Here is a 22,777-nt window from a genome sequence, read left to right as displayed (position 1 = left end):
TGTTGCCCCTTGAAGTTGGATGTTCATGCTTCGTAACTGGTTTTCTATTATGGTGGTTCTTGAGAGGCACATTTGTCAACTGATAAGAGAAACTGAAGATATACTTCAAGGTCTGAACTGAAGTCTCCCTCAGATTACTGCCTCTAGTGCTTTCTACCTGTAGGCCTGTTCATTGATATGTCAGAAATAGGTACATTTCTTCATCTGGCTGTGTGCATCTTTACAACTAAATATGAGTTGCAGTTTATTGCCGGCTTATATTTTATGAGTCCTCTGAGCAACTTTTGAACTGCAGGTTCTAAAACAAGCATGATCTTTTGTTTGCCCATCAGAAGTTGGGGGAAATTGTTGAAGAATGTTTGACCATCACTGAACAGAACTTTCTGAGTTCCATCACAATTCCAGCAGTTGGGACTGGTAATTTAGGATTTCCCAAGCCACTTGTTGCCAAACTGATGTTTGATGAAGTGTTCAAATTCAGTCAGAAACAGAATCCAAGGACCCTTCAAGAGGTTCACTTTGTGTTGCATCCAAGTGACACTGGCAGCATCAAGGTAACTTCCCTTCATCTAGGTGCTATCTGTTAAAATGGATCTCATGTTTCAAGGCGACCTTGAAAAATACCAGCAATGCAGTCCTGTGTGGGCAGGTGATTTCTGAGATGTGGGAAGCCATACGGAACAATATAATAAATGATGACATATTGATTCTCCCAGATATTCCCAAAGGAATAGTTGGCAAGTAAAAATGGCTATGGTTGAATAATTGTTGTTTCAAGAAGGCGATAGCTGTGTTGTTCCAAAGCAAAATTCAGAAACAGAAACCACCGAATAACTTGTGAGAACCACTTCAAGGTTGGCTTGAAGTCTCGATCAGGGGTGGCTAGGAAATTCTGCTCTTCCCAGGACAGGCTGGATGGCCTTCAGGATTCCTACCATTTATTTGTTATATTCAGTCTCAAACGTTAACTACCTTCTGTCATTTGCTTGTTATCAGGGCTGAGAGTTCTGCACAAATGCACGAACAGTACATATTTGGTAATCCTGAGAATCATTGCCTCTGTGTGTTATACTTCTATCCTTTTGAAAGTCTATCTCAAAGTATAGCAAAAACTGAAGCACTGTGCCATAGAACTGCCTGAGGGATGCAGGAGATGGTTCACTTTCTATCACTGAATTTCCCCCCTTTGTTTTAGTAGCAGAAAAAGTTTACAAAATTCACACATAAGTGAAAACATTGTTTACTAGATAAAATTAATATAGGTTGCAGATTTCAGGAGACAGGGAAATTCAGCATATCTTAATTCAGAGCCCCCCAATTTTTAAATAAATATATACAGAGTGTAAAACTCAATTAAACAATACATATCCAGTACAAGCCTCAGTGTGGTAAACTAGCTATAAGTAACAATATGATAATTTAGTTTACATTTCAGTGAGATGAGCATAAAATAAATAAATCCTGACCTCACTAAATGTTTATAATATAGATCAGCCTTAGACCTGTATAGAGAATTGTGAAACGCATATTAACATGGTTTCCAAGTGCATACAATCAAAAATAACATTACTTCTACCCAAACCCTGAATTGCAAGTTATAGCTTTATATAGTTAAGTCCATAAGAGATTTTTGTTTAGTCTCAATAGAGCAGGGATCCCCAGTGTGGTGCCTGTAAGCACCATGGCACCCACCAACACCTTTTCTGGCACCTGTGAAGTGTTTGGGGAGAATGGGCAGGGCCAGGTGGGGCTTCTGCCCAGCAAACCTTTGGAGATTTGATTGTATGTTCAGATTTTTAAAATGTTGGCAGTGCTGCCACTGCACCACAAAGATCTTCCCTATGTGACTGAAGGTAAGCTGTGGCAGCCATTTTGAGTCTGGCTTCCCCTTCTGTGACAGGCACTTGTGGCAGCCATTTTGTGATTGGTACCCATCATATTGTGTCAGAATTCCAAAGGTGCCCACAGGCTCAAGAAGGTCAGGGACCCCTAGAGTGTAAATAACCTTATACTGGGCTTCAACATAATCACAATATTGCCTTGGTTCAGATAGAACAGCCAAACTGTTAATGGATTGTCATGACCATAACTGGAACTTTTGAGCCCAAGGATCGTTGCACCAAACCATGGTGTAGCTGTTATAAACTGAGCCACTGCCTCGCCTTCCAAAGTAGATATTGCCATAGAACTCCTTTAAAAGTATTTTCATATTTTTGTAAATATATCTCTTTCCTCTAGGCCTTTACAGATGAATTAAACAGAAGACTGGATATGGGTCATAGTAGTGTTTCAGTATTTGAGCCAGAACCTGAGACTTCCCAGCAAGGCCAAGGTAATTCCTGGCTTTCTAGAAGCAAGGTTTGAGAAAGAGCTCAGACAGACCTAACTAAGGCCTCATTCATCTCTAGTTGCCAGCTCTGGTATTCTTAGTTTGCTTTGTGGCTGTGCAGAAAAGGGAGAGAAGGTCCAACTCTTCTACCTTTGTTACCTTCAGTTAGTTGAAACTGCCTCCTCCTGGTCTGTTAACATTTTCAAGGAAGGAAAAGACATGTACTTTCCCCAACTTTAATTTCTGATAACAAAGCTTGGAGATCACTTTCGGCCGCGGGGGGTTAAATGGTTAAATCCCCTCTCCCTTCTCTGCATCGCTTCAAATAGGATTGAGGCTGCAGTGTCATTTTATGGCTGGACAGAGCTGCCTAAACTTCCTCCTTCTGATTGAACCCATAGTAATTATTTTCAGGATCAAGAGTTAGAAGCCACCTGTATAGAATGTTTGTGAACACTAGCTTTCTCTACAGACCAGTCTGTTTGACCTTGTTACCAGTCAGATGCTTCCCTCACCCTGGTATACACAGAGAACTTATGGGGGAAGCCAATATTTGACTACTCTGAGATACAGAGAGGGTAAGACATGATGGGAGAGGCTCATTTCCAGGGCAAATGAGAATCCAGAGGAAGGTGGGGAAGTTGGGCTACTAGTATCCACTCTTGCCAGAGTGCTAGGGGCAGTTGCTCCTGCAAGGTGAGTATGTGGACGCCTGTATGAAATGTTGGACCCTGATTTGGATAGCATAGGCTAGCATGATCTTGTCAGATCTCAGAAGCTAAGCAGGGTTGGCCTTGGTTAGTATTCGGGTGGGAGATGACAAAATAGTACCAGGGTTGCTACATACAGGCTGGCAATGGCAAACCACCTCTGAACACTGCTTGCCTTGAAAACCCTACGGGATCACCATAAGTCAACTTCAACTTGACAGCCACAGCAACAACAGAAGGAATGCTAGGGAAAGACAATGAGGAACACTCATTGGCAACTTTTTGAGGAACACTCATTGGCAACAAAGATGGCAACTTTTTGGATACTGCACAGTACAGTATTTTGGATACTTTACAGTAAATAATGACTAGAGTTGATTTTGGAGTAAGAGTCACTATCCTTTCCCTATTTTGTTCATTGTTTCAGAATGTATAGCCAGGATCCAAAGAACAGTCAAGCTAGTACTGTGTGCCCAACACGGAGGTGGTCTTTCTCTCTCGCGGTATTTCCATATTCCACGTGGAGAAATGAATTGAAATTGAAAGGAGTTTCAAAAGCTGTTAGTGTTATAATGTGTAGTGGTCACCTTTGCTTAGCAGAAAAAAAGGGCAAATGTTCCGCTCAGATATTGACCTCGTGCCAGCCACAGACACCAGTACCTAGCTCCCGGTAAACCACTTCGTCAAGTTTAATTCAGTTTATGTATTGTGTGAAAACTCAAATATTTTATAAGCATTTTAAATTTGGCATAAATGATTTGTCAACAAGGAAGGATTAGTTTATGGTAGCCTTGAAGGTTCTTTAATTCTTTCTCTTATCTTAAAGACCGCTTATTCACTTGGTCTGAGAAAGAACTTAAATTGGAGGGGAGAGAAGGTAAATCTGGGCTTCCCTCATTTCTGTCAATATCCTATCTGTGTTAGGGCCACACTATATAACAAGACATATATTAGGCTACCACAGGGATTCGCTGCCATATTGCAGCTGTGAGTCCCCGGTGAGAACTCAGTTTAAAAGTGCTTTGGTGGCCCAAATTGGATTCAGACTATGGTGCACAAGAGGGAGGGTCTCTGGCTTTCTCCTCATACTGTTTTCCCTAGCTGAAATGGCAGCATAGGGATGTTGTTTGCCTTCTCAACCCTTGGTGAAGTAATTAATGCTGCCGCTATGGTGGTGTTCCATCTTGGGAAAACAGCGTGAAGAGAAGACTGGAGGCGTACCTCTCCCACACCATGCTCTTGATCCAGACTGGGCCACTGAGGTGTTTTTAAATGTTCCCACCAGGAGCTTCCATGGTTATAATGTGGCTGTGAGTTCCTGTGGCAGATTTGCATACCTTGTAAAGCTTAGTTTGGCCCTCAGAAGAGTGACTACATGTGAGGGTAAAAATGGAAGCTCCAAACAAGTACAGGTTAGGAATGTGAAAATTTTTGCTTTGTTTCACCCAGGATTTGAGGTTAGGTCTCTTTTTCTTCATCCAGCTTTGGGTGAACCTGTGGCAGCTGCAACTACTGGAGTTCACGAAATGCGGATTGGTTCAGTTACAATACAAGTAGCATGTGGAGATATTACTCAGGAAACTACAGATGCTATAGTGAACATAAGCAATTCTTCATTTAACCTGAAAGAAGGTATGTGGAATAATATGACTGGTTAATTTCCACACACACCCTTAATTTGGGTGCAGCTGGATGCCATATCCAGTGTATACTCTTTTATCTCTCTTAAAATGGAACTTCTGTACTCTGTTTCACATAAAGATGCTAGTTCGGTCAGTTGAGGTGCACAGATGGGAAACTGGTATGCTTCCTCGTTAGAATATAGTCCCAAATGAATATGAGAATTATAGGTCATTTTTACGCACTGTCAAATGCATTATTTTGTGCAGTATTTAACATGATACCTTGATGCAACAGCATTTATGCCAAAATATATATTTACTTTCAAACGATGAGGGAAGCAGGGGTAGGTAGACACTAGGACCCTTCCGGCATGCTTTGTTCTGCAGAGGAGGAATATACAATCTACTAACATCTTTATGTGAAACAGTATAGTGTTGATAAGGATGCCTCAGTTATTCCTTTCCATTTGCTTTGGTGAAAGATAATTTTCAGTGGTTAAAATGTTGAGAAGTGCTGCATGCCTAAATAATCTATGGAAAACTCTGTACTGAATTGTTAGATCCTCAGTAGAATTGTTATCTTCCTTTCCCTCATATGAATATAATTATAAAAAATATTGCTCTAGTCATGAAGGAGCAGTTCTGTTCCCTCTCTCTTTTAAAGGGAACTATTTTTGTCTGTTTTCAATCCATGCAAATTGCTGTATAAAAAACAGATAAGAGTAGACACTACTGTGGGAGATTAGCAGCCCAATCCAAAGCTGAAGGTGGGATGGGAAGGTGCTACTCTGACGCCACCCTGCCCTTTCCAAAGGGCTTTCTGGCTGCGTTGGAAGCCTAGGAGAAAGAGAACCAACCCCAGCTGACAATCCCCCATAGGGGATTACATACCATTAAAAACATATCTCTGAGGGCCCTTGTGCTAGTGGGTGGGGGGGAGCTGGAAGGGCAGTGGAAGCTGGCTCCACCCCTGGCCTGCCCCTGGAATGTCAGCACCCCCAGGCACACTGGTGCAGCTTTATATACTGTGGCTTCCGGGTTGGGCGCTGCAGAGCTATGCAGCACCCACCCGGCCACGCAAGTAGTCCCCTGGCCGGCACATTTGCCCCCTGCACCAGTAAAATAGGTGCTCACACCAGCACAGGGCTGTGCCAGCTTCAGAGAGGGATTTCTTCCCCCACTCCTGATTGGGCTGCCTCTATGGCTGTCTCACTTCCAAGGTTCCATATAGATGGCTATACTACCCTAAACTTGGTCATCTGTATCTTGCCATGTGGAAAGGAGGACTTTGCTGCATATCCTCAGCAAATGTGTGGGAAAGCATCTATCTGTATGAGATCAGTGGACTGTTGGGAAGAAACTGGGAGTGTAGAAGAAATCCTACTCATTCCTTTACATTTTGTCCAAGTTGTTCTGAGTGACCACCTGGACAGTCCAGTAGGTGCATCCATGTCCCAGGGGAAAAGACTTTTGAAGTAATATGATGTGCACGGGAATGGAAATGCCTTGTGGCTGCAGACTTTAGGGATGTGCAGTATCCCTGTGACTTGTGAAAACTCTGTCAAATTTCTAATCTTCAGTATTCCCTTTAAGTCTGAAAGTACCACTTAAACACATTGGGAACTCCTGTCTGGAATTTACCACTGTAAATTGTTCTTGAAGACCTAAGTATAGATCTGACTTTACATTATCAGTTGTACTTGAATATTAGTTTGTGTTGCTCATACATTGAATGAGGAAAGGCTATATTCTTACACCTTGGATTTTAGCATTACTATTTTTATTTTCTCAGGTAAATGTCATTTTCTTTCTTTTTAAAAGGTGTTTCCAAGGCAGTTCTGGAGAAAGCGGGACCTGCGGTGGCAGCAGAATGTGCTCAGCTGGGTAGACATCAACTTTGATTAGAACACCCAACCTTTCTGTGAATGAGGACCCCTTTGTAATATCAAAAAATGTTGGAACCCCCCACCCCATACACATGATAGCAGTTGCAGTAGTGATATTTGTGGATTGAGAAAATAACAACAAAAAGGTCAAAATTATGATGTTTTTTCTGCAGTCTTAGGGGAAAAATCTGAAAATTTTAAAAAGTGAAGTTCAATCCCCCCAAACCAAATAAAGTGCTCTCTGCATATCTATTGTTGGTGGCTGCCAGCATGCCCTAACAGCCCAGAGGCAACTGCTTTGGACCAGAGAGACACTGACAACCACCTAGAGATCAAAACTAGGCTGCCTCCGTGAACTTGCTAGCCAAGAATTGGGATTGAAGGGGGGACCTGCCTCAACAGATTCGGTAGCGGGGGGTAGGGATTGCTCCTGTGAGTTTCATAGACCCTCACTTTTCAGATTCTAATTGTATCCCCTACCAACCCCAGCTGAAGGAAGAAATTATGGGATTTGGATTTGGAAGGGGGGAGCAAGAAAAAATAAAGCAGTGGTGCCTTCCACCCACTAGCCTCCACTTCCCAACAGGAGGGATGGCCAGTAGGGGAAAAAAGTAGTTTAAAAAGCAACTCCTTCCAATCACCTATATAACCATTCCTAAGTAGATTTTAAGACACAAGTCGACTTTAATTCAACAAGGAGGGATGGGGAATCAAAGCAGAATTCATATATGCAAATTCCAACTTAGACTGTGTAACCTAAAGTTGGAACCAAAGACAGTATAAGAGTCTCTTAGGAGTTACTCTGAGTTCTTCTGCAAGTCTCTCACACTTTGTCTGTGCTACAGCTTGACTGGTTCTCTGTGGTGCGGCATCTCTTCATGAGGGCTCTTGGTTCTGTGGCAGATCCCCAGGGGATGTAACACTCTTAAGGCTAATTCTTAGGCTTCACTGTTCTCTGCACAGGGCCCAGATGCCTTCTGTCCCCTGTTCTCTCCTCAAAAAAAAGTCCTTGTCCCTCAGAAATATTTTAGGTTCCTCTTATGGCACTCTTAGTGACAAGATTGCTGCTCCCCCTCCCCCCAATTCCAACGGAGGACCAGACTCAGGGCTACATAATTGTTCAAGTCCAGTGCTAATGTGTCCATCACAACTTGACAAGATGTTGGTCAGCACAGCATCCTATCTAAATTGTCCTTTTGTCTGCAGAAGATAAAAGTAAAACTGAAGCCTCGTGCTGTGGCCCTGTATGGGTTATCCTAACACAGCTCAATGAACAGCACAAATTCTGACTGTTCTTGACTACCAGTAATTGTTTCTAGTAGCTACTGGTGCTGGTTTTTTACATTTTTTTGCTTCCAGTGCCACAAGGGTAAAGCAAATGTGCCCTTTTGGTACCTAGTGTCCAATGTCATGGGCTTGCTGAAGGGGAGCAGCAAGTAGTATGAGTGCTTGTAGCAATTCCTCCTTTTCAACTTAGGACACTTGATTAGAGTCTTGTAGGAAGACCTCTGCCTAACAAACTAGTTGTAGCGCCAAAGAAGTTGGAATCAGAAAATGAAAATTGGAAGCAAGAAGGGCACCAAATGGCATTGAATTGCTGCAGTGAGTTTCGGGTGTTTTGTTTGTTGAAGGAACCTGATACCCCTAACTGGGGTGTGTTGTGGCAGGGTGGGAGAAGGGAATGGCACCCAATCAGGTGCTCTGCAGGAGGAGCAGGTTCTTAAGGACTCCCTGACACTGGCCCAGTGATGGGGACTGTTCCAGCCCAGTCTTTTGGTCACCTACCTGACACCTAGCTGCATGGTGACAGGTGGTGCTCTTGGCTGGGCAGAACCTCTGCATAGCAGTCCTTTAAATGTCTGCCAGAGACTGAGACTGTCAGCAAGTGGGGCCTAGGTGAACCTTGGCCAGGCACTCAGCTGAGCCGTGACCAAGATGAGGGAGAAGAAGGAAAGTGCCTACCTGGTGACAGAGTGGCCATATCCTGGGATTGGACTTTGAGGTGAGGATTGGGAAATGCCTATGAGAGGTCAGTCCTACAATTTGTTTGGAAAGTGCAGTTGGAATGGAAAAGAATGGCTGACAGGGAGGACTCCAGCCTTGTCTTCTGAAGAGTAGAAGCAATATGGCTGAAAGGGATGAGGAGGGGCCTCCCTTCCTATTCTGGGGCCAAGGAGGGGTGGGCTGCCCTTGCCTGTCATGTGGGTAGGGTTGGACCAATGCCTACCTTCCCATATGGTGCTTTACTTTTTAGAGGCATCTTTGTAAGTTTCTAAAGCTATTGTTTTTTTCAAAAGACGTTTTATTACAGTTTTTATCAGGAATGGAGAGTTCTGATGCTAGCTATTGTATGTGACGTTGAAATAATTGCATTTTTCAACCAGTGCAGAATTGAGGCGCTTGCTGGGGGTTCATGATAAATCTGTAATTATTGGACATGGAAAAACATGGCTCAGAAAACTCCCTAGAATGGAAGACTTGCATTTCTATTGATCGGAAGAAAACAATTTTTGTTCTTTAGCTAACAATTTTTTCTTTTTCAGCATTGCAGCTTCATAACAACCTAATATGCACTCAAGGAGGGAATCTGAGGTGCAAGAATATAATCCACCTTGTTGCCAGTATTGATACAAAAGCACAAGTTGCTAAAAGTCTCACAGAATGTGAACAGAGACAGTTCACCTCTGTTGCCTTTCCTGCAATTGGGACAGGTCTGTATTTCCTTGAAGTGACTGTGTGAAATCTGAACTTCCAGTGTCTTGGATGGCCCAGTACTGTTCCACTATATTAAACAGGCAATATGTAAGAGGATAACATTATTCTTTGGCATTGAGGGCTCCTTTAAAACAAATACTTGGCACTTGAAAAAAATAGACTAGATGTATTTTTTCAATCACCCTTTTTCTAATGTCAGGTATCTCCTGATGCAGAATTTGTGCCTTTGAGCATGCAACTCACTCCTTTGCACCTTTTTCTGAGGTAAACCACATAGGGGACAGTATGGAAAATATTATCCTGTTGGACTTGTCCCATTCAGACTGGATGAGAGCTGCTTGTGTGCTATCACCTGAGAAGTTTCAGTTAATCAAACTTCCCCAGTAGAATACTGGCAGAGATGGTCTCAGGACCACCTCAGCTAGGGATGTGTGGATGAATTCTGCTTGCTCCCCTGGCTACTTACGCCCCTTCCTCCCCGTCCCCTCCATGGAACAGTAAGTGTCTCTTTGTGACTTCTGAGAGAAATCTAAGGGCTACCGTAAGTTGAAGTTTTTATATCAGGAATTCCCTTTCACCCAAGAAGGTAGTTTCAGAGGTATCTGTCTATCAAAGTTTTGACTATCAAAAGCTAATGCCTCAAAAATCATGTTGGCTTTTAAGGTACTGCTGTATTCAAATCTAACCTTTTCATCAAGCACTTTGTTCTCTAAAAAGAACTTTATTCCACTGCAAGTGAAGTAGGAATGGCTTAACAAAAACAAAAAATATATATAACAGAGTTGGCTAGACAAATAAGCACCACACAGTGTTAGCCATAGTGAACTTTGACTTTGTTACTGTCATGACCCTCGAATGTCTTAGCTTGGGTCCTGCCATATTTCTAGCTGCTGAAAGCTTCCTGCTCCAACTTCCTGGGAAAGTTCACCTGTGTTCTGTTATCTCATGCAGCTACAGGGGGGTAGAGTGAAACCCGTTAGCCCTTATCATTGTGTGAGGAATGTGTGTATGCGTGTGACTGTATTCCCTTAGCCCACTTCCTCTTTCTCCTTCCCTCTGGGAAGTGTGTGTAAGTTTTCTCGCCTTTGGAGGGGGAAAGGGAGGGGGGTGGATCTGACATGTCTCTACTGGGGGAATATTTTGCCTGTTGCCATCTGTCCAGTTCAGACAATATAGTCATCAGCTTTTCCTAGTCTTGTCATCAATAAAACAAGAATTCTGAAGTACCGATTCCTGTCTTTGAGCAAGTCTGGGGTTGGCATCTCCCCATTTGAAACTCCTACTCAGTGTTCACAACATTTTTGTTTTTGCTAAGTGCTTCTCACCATATTTTACAAATACAAACTCCTCTTGGGCCTTGGACTCTTTATTTTTCTACAACATGTTTTAGCCATAATTGTTTCTCTGTGCCTTCCATGGACAGAAAAGTTGTTTTTACTAGAAGGATTCAGACTTTGCTAAGCACTTTACAAATCAGACATTTGGATACAGTCTGTGTTGTGAGATTGATCTTGCCCCCGTGCTGCCATGCAGAGGCGTAGCTGGACCAAACTATGCCCGGGGCAGACTCTGTGTCCCCACCCCCCGTAGCACCCCCCTTGCGTGCCCCCCCACTTACATTAGTTCAGGTTGAAAACGTTCAGGCTGAAAAAGCACCCTGGTGGGAACTACAAGCCCCAAGGTCTCCTGGGAAGTGTAGTTCCAACTAGGCCAGTTTTTCAGCGTGGCGTACCCCCTATCCCCTTACAGTTTTGCCTCTGCTGTCAAGGTATGTGTTTGACGTAACTGCCAAACCAGGAACACTTTTAATTTGTGTAGGGACTGTATTTCATTCTTCCATACTGTCAGATTTTGGCTATGGTGCCATGATTTGTGTACTATTAAATTGTGGAGGCTTGTTTTATGTTTTATGTTGTGTTTATTAGCTTGTGCACATTGGGACACTGGGCTGAGCATCCCATTTTTGAGATGGGATACACATTAATTAGACCAAAGGGAAATTAGTGAGAATCCAGTGGAGTGAAAATTTGCAGTGGTAGAAACGGGGTCCAGTTTGTACTCCAAGGCTGGCAGTGTAGTAGATTGTGGGGAGGAAAGCCTTTTATACCACAGTTATTTATATCTTATCAGTATTTTATTATCTTCATAGGGAAGGCAGCACGGGATCCAGCTGTAGTGGCTGATGATATGATGGATGCCATAGTGGAATATGCAAGCAAAACCTCTTCCCCAGTGGTGACGACTATTAAAATAACAATTTTCCAGCCACATCTAGAAAATGTATTTTATACAAGTATGCAGAAAAAAGAAGGTGCAACCAGCAAGCCTGGTGCTAGCTCACAAAAATCAATTCTCTCGAAAGTAGCAGGTAAGAAGCAGACTTGCGGATGTGGTTTTTTCTTGATTGCTGAGGAACCTAAAAGTTTAAACCTTTTAAATAAATAACTTTAAATAATTCAAAACACTCAATAAATTATACCGAATTCTTTTCTGGAGTGACATTATATGTTATATAAACTTACAATTCCAAAGAAATATGTCATGATTCAGAAGGGTAATCTTTAATGAGAGAAATAAAATGGAATATGGGAGTTGGATGGAGACTATATTAAGACAAGATATATATGTTTTACCAATGGAATATAGTATTGTTAGGTGATGTAACACTGTCAAATTTAGAATTTACAAACAATAGAATAGATATTAAAGAGTTAACATAGAGTTAATAGCAGCAGCATTAGAAATAAATATATTGAATTGTCAGCTAATAATTGATGGTTAGATGTGAAATTGTATAATAGATATGACACATTGTGATATAGATTAATGTAATTGGATGTTTGTGAAAAACTCGAAAAATACTCAATAAAAATTAAATTGCCAAAAAAAGGGGTTTAAACCTGAATTGATTCTTTCCCACAGCATTCTTTGGTTTCAGCAAATCGCCTACAGAGACGAAACCTCCAATACTTTTGGAGAATATTGTAAAACCAGCCATTTTTCAGATTTGTGGTGACAGTCAGAAAAACGTGGAGAAGGCAGAATCATGGCTCAGGGATCTGATTTTAAAGAACCAGAATGAAACCACTGTCTCGGATGAATGCATCTCGATCTTTGGAGAAAGAGAATATGAGATACTTGGAGAGCTCCAGATGAAATTGCATGTTGTCATTAAATCAGAAACTCTGAACTCTTCTCCTTCCCTCCGCATTTTTGGTTTAAGCAGAGATGTCTTAAGTGCCAACTTAGAAATACAACAAGTGATCCAAAGGATCAGGAAAGCCCGAGAGGAGCAGTCCAAGGCTGATCTTCTTAGCAATCTTGTAGAGTGGCAGTACGAAGACAATGGCCATTACAAGCTCTTCGATAACCTGACAAGCATGCATCTAGAACGTGCATGGCAAAAGAAGAGCACGCATGATGTAATGATAAAGGACAGGAACTACAAAGTAGACCCAACTCGACAGCTGGCAACAGATGACAAAGGCAGAAGCATTAATATTAAGCGTATTTCAAAAGCAGAAGGTAAATTCTGAAGGTTGAATGTGCCATTGGGCTTTGCCTTGTTTTTTCTCTTCTGTCCCATGCATTTCCAGAGCATCTGCTGACTTGTTAGCAAACCATTTACAATTTCAAGCTTCTCCTCTAGAGCAGCTATTCTGTTACCTGTTGTCCCTGTCTGTGCACCTTTATTTTTGTTTTTCTTAAAGTGTTAAATTGGATACAGTAGTGTTCTATTGGATACTTCGCAAATTAAGATTCTGCTATAAAGTGTTCTACTCTTGGTATCTTTGCAAGCAACTAGTTGTTACCGAAGCAGACTTGACACGTAGGTTTGCTCAAGGCCATTCAGTGGAACCATGACTGAATCAGTCCATGACCTCAAGAGAGGCCATCTTTCCAAGCGTAACACTCATTTGTTAAAAAGAATAAGCCTTTGCCCTGTTAATATAGGGATGGATGCCATTCCTTTTTGTAATATTTGAAAGCACAATCCATTATCTTCTCAGTGGGCACCTGTATGTAGGAGTTGCAAGGTAGCCTCGAGCACTACCAGTTGGGGCGTTGCCTGTAGGAAAGGAGGTTATGTATTAGAACGAAAGCACCTGAGGGTGATTAATGGCAATGGCTGATGTAACAAGCACCATCTGTGGGCTGGAGGGGAGGTCAGATAAGTAAGGATGACAACAAGGCTCGGGATCTTTTCTAAAATATACTCAGAGGTTTGGCTTCTTAGAACTATTATCCAGTCTCTCTTGATTACTCAAAGAGACTTCCTCCGGTTCCTGAATAAAAAGGCCATTGGACTTTCACATCATCTTCCAGCCAGGAGCTTTCTTGTTTTGTTTTATTCTGTCTGGAGGAGGTAACTCCTACAGCAGAGATTATTTCTTTGGAAGCCTGGGTGAAAGCTTGCTGGAGAAGTCGGCAGGCCACTTGTTAGCTGGCGTGCAAAGCTACTGAAAGGCCAGAACGACATCACAGGCTCATACAGCACCAGAAAAGGCAAAGGTTTTATTTGCACTGGTGCTTAATTAACTCAAATATTTTCCCTTTATTTTTAGTAAAAGTTCGAACAGATTTACATTTCCAGCTGTACTGTTACAACAAACTTGCTTGGATGTTTGGGATGGGTAGCAATGAGCTAAAACTGGATGCCTCTCCAGTTTAAAATTGAAAGCTGCTCCTGCTGTTGCCTTAAACTCAGCTGTTCAAGTTGATTCTGTAAAAAAAGGCCATGAAAATTTGGCATTGGTTGAACCCTGGAATGAGTAATATTAATGCCATTGTTAACGCAGATAAATCTCCAATGGCACTTCCTGAAGAGTGGGTGGACATGCAGCAAAAGTTAGTGATTGCAGTGGAGCTGAATCCAAGAACAAAGGAATATCAGGATGTCCAGCAAATGTTTAACAAGACATGCCAGTTATTCACAATTGAAAAGGTAAAAAAGACCACTGTTGTCTTGCTACTTCTTAAAACAAGCAGTTATTTTCTTCTTACCTGGCTGTTTCTGTGTGTAGGGATTTTTTTAAGAGACAAAACAATTTGCAATTGAGACATTTCTGATGAAGCAAATGGTAACAGGAACCAATCCACATTTCCTAAGATCTGTCTGGTGCTTCCTATCAAGCAATCAAGCTAGAGTTTGTGGGAGATGTAAAGCATAAATGTTGTAGTTCACTTCTGTATCTCCAGTGTGCTGTAGTGGTTAAGAGCAGCAGACTCTTACCTGGTGAACCAGGTTTGTTTCCCCACTCCTTCACACGCAGCCTGCTGGGTGACCGTGCGTGAGTCACAGTTCTCTCAGGACTCTCAGCCCAAGCAGAGGCAGGCAATGGCAAATTACCTCTAAAAGTCTTTTGCCTTGAAAACCTTATGGTGTCGCCATCAGTCACCTGTGACTTGATGACACATGAATACACATTGTGGAAACCTGTTGGACAACTCAACTTTCTGAACCAGAGCACCAATGTGCCATTACTTTGACCAGATGCAGTGCGCTTCCTTCCGCTTTGATGGATGGAAGAAGCTCCAAAATACCCCATAGTGAATGTTTTTGCATCTGCATGCTGAAAACTGCATAAACGGTACACCATGTTCTGTATTATTGTCCCCTTCATAACCGGTCCAGAGCAAAGTTCCTCTCAACTTTATTGATGGACTTAGAGTGCTGGACAGACCAGCAAAAGACAGTTTTATCTATTAAACAAAGAATCCAGATATGCCCTAGAGCCGTGGTGGCAAACCTTTGGCACTCCAGATGTTATGGACTACAATTCACATCAGCCCCTACCAGCATGGCCAATTGGCCATGCTGGCAGGGGGTGATGGGAATTGTAGTCCATAACATCTGGAGTGCCAAAGGTTCGTCACCACTGCCCTAGAGCAAACAGCCAGGTTTTTATGCACGGTCATAAACAAACAATCTTAATTTTGCTTTGTATGTTGTCTCTTAATTTTTTTGTATCTTGTTTTGGGTATTTGTACTATGCCATTAATGGTTATCTGTTATCTAACTCACCATGAAGTCCATCAATTATTCAGCGCCAGGCATGCTTCCTGCTTCTTATACTCTTCTGTTACTCATATTTTATATGCCATATTCACTGGACTTTTCCAAGCCTGGGAACAAGGTTCTTACTCAGTATTGTCCTCTGAGCGGCAGTACTGATGTGGAAACTCAAGCTATGCAGAAAAAACCTCTTCTGTTAAAGAGCTGGTTTTCTACTGCTGTATCAGACATGTTCAGACCTTTTCCATTTGAACTACGAGCTTGAATTATTTACTACCCATTCAAATTAGTAGTACCCAAAGCGTTGAAAAAGCATGGCCCTTTGGGAAAGGGATACCAAATTTGACCTGCAGAATGCATTTCTAGAGTGATGCTTTTGTGTACTATCTGCTCAGGATAGATAGTCGTCTTATGACTTCCAAATTTGTCCTTATAGTTTTTTTTTGTGTTTACCATATATCCTGTTTTAACAAGATGTAAGCAGAATTAAGGGACTTAAAATAGGTCTGGGTTGGTGTCAGAGAAAAACCAGTGAATCGCTGGTCAGCTGTTATTTCAATAGTTACAGTATACTTGATTTCTTCTGTCTTCACTAGTGCTTTGTGAGAGAACAGTTTTGATAGGTGCTTAATATTTACTGGGATACCAGTTAAGTTTGCAGTTTTAAAAAGTCTTATTGTTCAGTGTTCTGCTCTGGATTACTGCTTAGGTTGTTGGTTTTTATACCATTTTCCCCCTTCCTTTCCCCACAGTAGGCACCTTGTGAGGTAGGTGGGGCAGAGGCGTAGCTGGGCCAAACTGCACCCGGTGTGCATTCTATATTTTCTGCGGCGCCCCCCTCCCACACTTACCTTAGTCCTTTCCTTTTTCTTGAACTTTTTCAGGCTGCAAAAGGTCTGTTCACAGTAAAAACGGCCTGATGGGAACTATACTTCTCAGGAGAGCCCCAAGGTCTCCTGGGAACTGTAGTTCCTCAGGCTGTTTTTACTGCAGACAGGCCTTTTGCCGCCTCAAAAAGTTCAAGAAAAAGGAAAGGAACTAAGGTAAGTGTGGGAAGGGGGTGGGCGCGGGGCAAAGGGGGAGGGGCCTGGGGCAATTTTCTGCGCGCCCCCCGGCATGCGCCTGGTGGACGGCTCACCCCCCCCACCGCCTTGTCGCTCTGCCACTGAGGTGGGGCTGAGAGAGTTCTGAGAACGGTGGCTAGCCCAAGGTCACCAACTAGGCTTCTTGTGGAGGAGAGGGGAATGAAACTTAGTTATCAGAGTCTGCTGCTCTTAACCACTGTGCCAGAATATATTATGGCTGTCAGTCTTGCTGAACAGGGATTTTTGACTACCACAGTCCACATGCAAATTGTACTGGTTGAAATGGACCATGACAGCAAATGGTTCAGCAAGTTCTCCATTTGTCCTTATTCTCGCAGTCTTCTTTTGATAAATCACACTAATCCACTTTTGAAAATTTACCCCAATATCGTCAATTAAGATTGTTGAACACTTTTTCTAGATCTATAAAAATCAGAGCGGCTTGTTGGTCTAGTTTTTGATGTAATAGGTCAGTCTTATTTATAACAGTTCTTACGTTATTTCTGATTTGTCTATTAGATAAAAAACCATTTTGTTCCATTGTGCCATTGTTAGACTGAAGTACTCTAAAGAACCAAATCTGTGACTTTCTGATTATTTCTCAAGGTTCTTTCCAAAAGATGAAATAGATTTTTGTCAATATCCAGTTTCATTCATTTGCAGATCGAGAGGATCCAAAATCCATTCCATTGGCAGGCATACCAAATTAAAAAACAGGAGATGGATGCCAAAAATGGCACTACTAATAATGAGAAGCTCTTGTTTCATGGAACAGCAGGTTCATCATTGACTCTCATCAATAACTCTGGGTTTAATCGGAGTTATGCTGGATATCATGGTAAGAGGCTGGTCAGATCATGTGGCTTGTATGCATAATCAGCAAGTCCTGTGGAGCAAAATATTACTTGATGTGCTGCGTTCCACGCTAGACACAGACAAGAGGCCTGCTGGTAGGTGAAAATATTGTGCCTGAAACACACACCTTTTGAAAAAATAAAACCCAATCTGAGGAGTTCTGGCAAACAAAAAAGCTTGCACACTATTCAGTGGTTTGGTTTGTCTTAATAAAGACTGCCTGACTGTCTGCAACCTCAGTTTCTGTGTACATTGTATCAATGTAATAAATATTATTATTTTGTTTTAGATCTTACAGTTTTCAGCTCAACCTGTGAGGCTCCCTGTATTGTTGTGGTGGAGTTCTTTCCTCCCCTTTGTGGTGCTTGATTGCATCCCATTTGCAAGACCCAAGACTTGGCTGTGACTCATAATTACTACTACATTTTGATTTACAACTGAAAACTGATGCTGGCAGGAATAGCCTTCGTTTGCAGCTTGAGAAGCTCTGCAATAATACAAATTGATTTTGGTTCTTAGTTTCAGTAAGATTTTGCACATATTTAACAATTACCTATTACTTGACTGAGCAATATTTAACAGTGTTAGAATAGACTGAGTTAAATCTGAAATGCAAGGCTCTCACGCAGACATCACTGTTCTTGTTTTGTGAGATGGAAGCATAATTGCTGCTTTGAAGTTGCATACAAATAAAAATGCTGGATTTTGTTTCCCTTGATTACTCTGCAGCTTCTAAAGACTGCTCAGTGGTGGTTAAACATTCTTGTCTTTTCTTCCCCCCCCCACCCCCTTTTTTTGTAGCTGCAGCATATGGGAATGGAACTTACTTTGCTGTTAGCGCCAGCTACTCTGCCCATGATACCTATTCGAAACCAGATGCAGATGGGAGAAAGTACATGTACCTTGCTAGAGTGCTTGTTGGAGAATATTGTGCTGGATCGCCAGGCTTAGTAGTTCCAAAGGCAAAACATGGAAGTGATCCCACTAACCTGTATGACAGTGTGACTGACAATGTGAAAAAGCCCTCCATGTTTGTCATCTTCAATGATATTCAGGCTTATCCAGAATACCTCATTACTTTTAAAAAATAAACTTTCCTCTTTTTTTTTACATTTCACTTCTTTACATTACTGCCACATTATGCATTTATATGCTAATAAATGAAGGTATTCATGTGGGTGTGTAAAGGTCAGTGTATGCAGGCTGGGACTAAAGCAAGATACCTTGCTTTAAAATAACAAATAAACTATAATAATAAATAAAACTTTCTTCTTTTTTCTACATTTCACTGCTTTACATTACTACCACATTATGTATTTATATGCTGATAAAGGAAGGAATTCATGTGGGTGTGTAAATGTGAGTGTATGCAGGCTGAGACCAAAACAAGATACCAGTCACCAGTTCTTTAAAAAGCCTTTTTGCTTTTTTGTTGGAGCTTCTTGCTGTCTGATTGGATTTTTTAAAAAGTAATCTGCCTCCAGGCTCAGTGAAAGTTTTTAAAAATGCTTTTAAAAGTCCATTGTGCAGGAGAAAGTAACAAGCAAAATAAAATTCCTAAGCAGCTAGGCCTTGCTTCTTGGAAACTGCCATTAGGCCTGCTCTCTTAATAGGGATTAATACTAGGACAGAGCAGGAAGTAAAATGGGCCTAAAGTCAGGAACCCAAACAAGCGTGCAAGTGCACTGATGGCTTTGAGAATCCACATGGTGAAAAAGCTGGTGTCACGCTGTGTCTTAATTGGCAGGGGCTGATGTGGTTAATTGAGTTAGAGTGAACAAATTGAAACTAAACCCTGACAAGACAAAAATAATGCTGGTTGGGAACAGGGATGCGCACAAGTGTGTGTGCGTGCGTGCTCTTAAATTTAGCCTGAGGGCCAAACTCAATTTTCATACCTTTCTTCCTCAAACGGAGCCAAATCTCACCTTTTTCCTTCTCCACAAATTATTGGTATTTTTTGGGTACATCAAGCTTCAAATACACATTGGAGAATCATGCCTAAAGCTGCTGAATTCGATCTTACATTTAAAAAAAGGCTTTTTCCCAACTTCAGCATGGCCCATAAGACAGTCCCTTATCTTGTGAAGGCTGACCTGACCTCCTGGAACCACTCCACGGTGACACTGAGACTAGACTAGTGTAATGCACTGTACATTGGAGTTCCCTCAAAATCAATTTGGAAGCTTCAATTAGTGCAGAATGCTGCAGCTTGGCTATTATTGAGAGGTAGACATAGGATGCCTGTTACTCCCACCCTACAGTCACTCCACTAGCTGCCATCATTACTAGCCTCAACTTTATGGTATTGGGTATGACTTACAAAGTCCTTCATGGCTTTGATTTAGCTGTATTATCAAGAAGGCTTTTCTACACAGGCAATAAGGTTGCATTGCCCTATGATTGACAAAGTTATTTGGATAAATTATTAGGCCTGTAGTTTTATGTTTAGCTTGCTGAAACTAGGATCCTGCTATATAATTTATGCATAAATCAATGTGTCATGTTAATACTTAACTTGCTTCAGTCCTAGTTTTAGATTTCTGATCGGTCCTACAACCCTAATGGTATTGTTTATGGAATATCCCATACTGTTCATTGTGTGTAATAATCCATTTTGAGTCCAAGTGAAAAAGTATGAATGACATATTCTTTTTAAAAAGTATACCATCCAGAACATGCTTGAAAGAAGGGTAGGACAAAAATGTAATTATATTAGAAGGTTTAGGTTAGGCAAAGCTTCTGAAATCCTTGCTGGAAGGATGGGTACAAACAAAATCAGTAATGGGGCTGGAAAGAACTGTTGGGGCATAAGCAATTGGCAGTTCCTCCCAGTTCAAGATGCTGAGCTTTGGAATTAGAAAAATAGCTTTCTGCTGAGTTTTGGGGATAATGTTCGGGACCGATTCATCTACCAGTAGTCCCCAGTATGAGAACCAGTGTGGAATAGTGGTTCAGAGTGTTGGACTAGGATCTGGGAGACTCGGGTCCAAATCTCCACTTCTGCCACAGAAGCTTGCTGGATTACTTTGGGCCAGTCAGACCCTCTCAGCCTAACCTACCGCACAGGGCTGTTGTGAGGACAAAATGGAGGAGAGAATAATTCTGTAAACCGAATCCCCATGCCTGGGGGTGAGGGGTGGGAAGGAGATGGGATATAAATGAAGTAAATAAAATAGTCTTCCAACATGAGCAATGGCACATAGGAAAGCAGTATGTTTAATCCCTTTCCAATGAAGAAGATTTGGATATATATCCCCCCTTTCTCTCCTGTAAGGAGACTCAAAGGGGCTTACAAACTCCTTTCCCTTTCCCCTTCACAACAAACACCCTGTGAAGTGGGTAGGTTGAGAGAGTTCCAAAGAACTGTGACTAGTCCAAGGTCACCCAGCTGGCATGTGTTAGGGTGCAGAAGCTAATCTAGTTCACCAGATAAACCTCCATAGCTCATGTGGCGCAGGAAACCGGACATTCTTTGAAAGCAGGGAGATTCTTTATTGGCAAGTGATTTCTTGGCACAGCTCAGCAAAAGGACCATGCACTTGGCTATGCATCAGCCCCTTTTATACATTTCCCCAGTAACCCAGAAAAGGGGGTGTAGGGCAGTCCCACCCCCATAGTGCAAAAACCAGGAAGGGGCGGTCTCCTTCCATCTAATACAGAGAAAATTCCCTAGAACACCAAAGGGAGAAAACTATCCTTTTGCAAATGCTGATGAGATCAAATCCCAGAAGAAAAGGTTGCATCTTCTTGCCTGAGGTGGTTCCCTGGGAGTGTTAGACAAAGAAAAGTTTAAATGATCCAATGAATTATTGGATCCTGAAAGTAAGAATGTGAACAGTCCAATGAGCTTCTGGACCCTGATAGTAAAATTTCAAACAGTCCAATAGCAAAACAGGGTGACATCTTCCAACATTCAGTCCACACCCTGAGTCCATCCTTTGTAAGCCAAAAGGCCCTTTTGTTGGTGAAGATGGGATTACCTGGGTATTGGCTTCTGCCACATTCCAGGACTGACTTCCTTGAGTTCTAATATCAACTGTTACAAGCTATTGCTTTTACTAACAGATAAAGTAACATTTCTAATTTAAACATTAGCTACAATCCTAAAGAACTTACAATATAATAAAGAGCACCTATATAAGTTGTGTGTGTGTGTGTGCGTGAACAAGAATATCCTAAACTAACATTCTAACATTAATAAACCTTGCATCAGCTGGAAAACCTAGTTAAGATGTATGATTGACATAAGCATAAACATTAGGCAAACAATAAATCCAACACTGAAGGGCTTACACTAAGTCTTAAAAGAAATAAAAGCAGGAAGAAAACCATGTGAAACATTGGCACAACCATACATACATGTCCTTTCCAGACCCTATGGAGACTTCTGGGTAACACTGATCTCTTTACTGTGGTCCTTAGCCAGTGCAGTCTGGCATTAGGCTTAGGAAAATATTTTTTATATTTTCCTGGCGGTAACAGTAATATGGGTACTTAACCAACGTTTCAGAAATAGCGGAAGAATCATTGTGGCTATTTCTATACCCCAATTTATGTATTTTGTCCAATGCTTTTCCCCAAGCAGTTCTGGATGGCATACCTGGTTCTCCCATCCACATTTTACTCACAACACCCCTATGTGATGGATTAGGCTAAAAGAATAGTCACCCATTGAGCTTCACAGCAATCAAGGATATGAACTTTGATTTCTCCAGTTACAGAGCGACAATCTGTCAATTAGCCACCCCCATTGTTTTGGAAACCATGCACACTACACTGAGAAGTGGATAAAACAGACACTTGGAACCAAGAAACCCTTTTCCCCTCATTCACTGATGAACATAGGACAGAACTTTGCATTATGTCTGAAAAGATCATTCGCAACACTGATTCATGGGAGTGAAGGGATTTTCAGGGGAAAGATGGCAAATAGGAGAGGTTGCTTAATTCTCCCCTGCTGATTTCCCCTTTGCAGTCCTTTTTCACAGGCTGGTTTATCCCAGCTGGTCCTAGATCCATTTTCAGAATTCCACAGGAGAAAGGGGAAATCAAAAGTTAAGTTTCCCCTCCTAATTATAACACCCTTAATGTTCAGTAATCTGTTTTACTTGTGGAAGCAGAACCTTTGTATGCAGATTGAAAGGATACAAAATCCTTACTTCTGGCAATCCTTCAAAGTCAAAAAGGAAGAAATGGACAATAAGAATGTCCACGGAAACAATGAAAAAGTTCTGTTCGATGGAACTCCCAGTTCAGCAATAACCCTAATTAACCAAATACTTTTGAATATCTTTGAGGCTTTTGATCTTCCAATATTATTATTTGTCTGGAACCTCCTCACACAAAAAGTGGCATAAAAATGTTTATGACACTTATCATCATCAATAAAATAATAGGTTGCTTGGCAAAGTAAAAGAGATGGGAAACTGAAAAGAGAGAAGAAAGAACATATTGTTGTGCACCGCCCAGAGCCCCTCGGGGATGGGGCGGTCTACAAATTCAACAAACAAACAAACAAACAAACAAACAAACAAACAAACAAACAAACAAACAAAC

General features: G+C 41.7%; 1 protein-coding gene across 1 annotated transcript in view; it reads left to right on the top strand.

Moving 5' to 3' along the window:
• The window catches only part of LOC125427308 (protein mono-ADP-ribosyltransferase PARP14-like), a 38,451-nt gene extending 19,969 nt beyond the window's left edge, over window positions 1-18,482 (top strand). Inside the window, exons 11-20 of the mRNA XM_048486548.1 lie at window positions 333-554; window positions 2,239-2,332; window positions 4,522-4,671; window positions 6,483-6,545; window positions 9,091-9,258; window positions 11,412-11,630; window positions 12,185-12,787; window positions 14,062-14,207; window positions 17,027-17,201; window positions 18,020-18,482. Of these exons, the coding sequence (XP_048342505.1) occupies window positions 333-554; window positions 2,239-2,332; window positions 4,522-4,671; window positions 6,483-6,545; window positions 9,091-9,258; window positions 11,412-11,630; window positions 12,185-12,787; window positions 14,062-14,207; window positions 17,027-17,201; window positions 18,020-18,309 (2,130 nt within the window). The 3' untranslated portion in view covers window positions 18,310-18,482. The remainder of the gene's footprint in view (window positions 1-332; window positions 555-2,238; window positions 2,333-4,521; window positions 4,672-6,482; window positions 6,546-9,090; window positions 9,259-11,411; window positions 11,631-12,184; window positions 12,788-14,061; window positions 14,208-17,026; window positions 17,202-18,019) is intronic.
• The last annotated feature ends 4,295 nt before the right edge of the window (window positions 18,483-22,777 follow it).

Source organism: Sphaerodactylus townsendi, linkage group LG02 (genome assembly GCF_021028975.2).
Source record: "Sphaerodactylus townsendi isolate TG3544 linkage group LG02, MPM_Stown_v2.3, whole genome shotgun sequence".
Classification (NCBI taxonomy): domain Eukaryota; kingdom Metazoa; phylum Chordata; class Lepidosauria; order Squamata; family Sphaerodactylidae; genus Sphaerodactylus; species Sphaerodactylus townsendi.
This window is presented reverse-complemented; position numbering and strand designations above follow the sequence as displayed.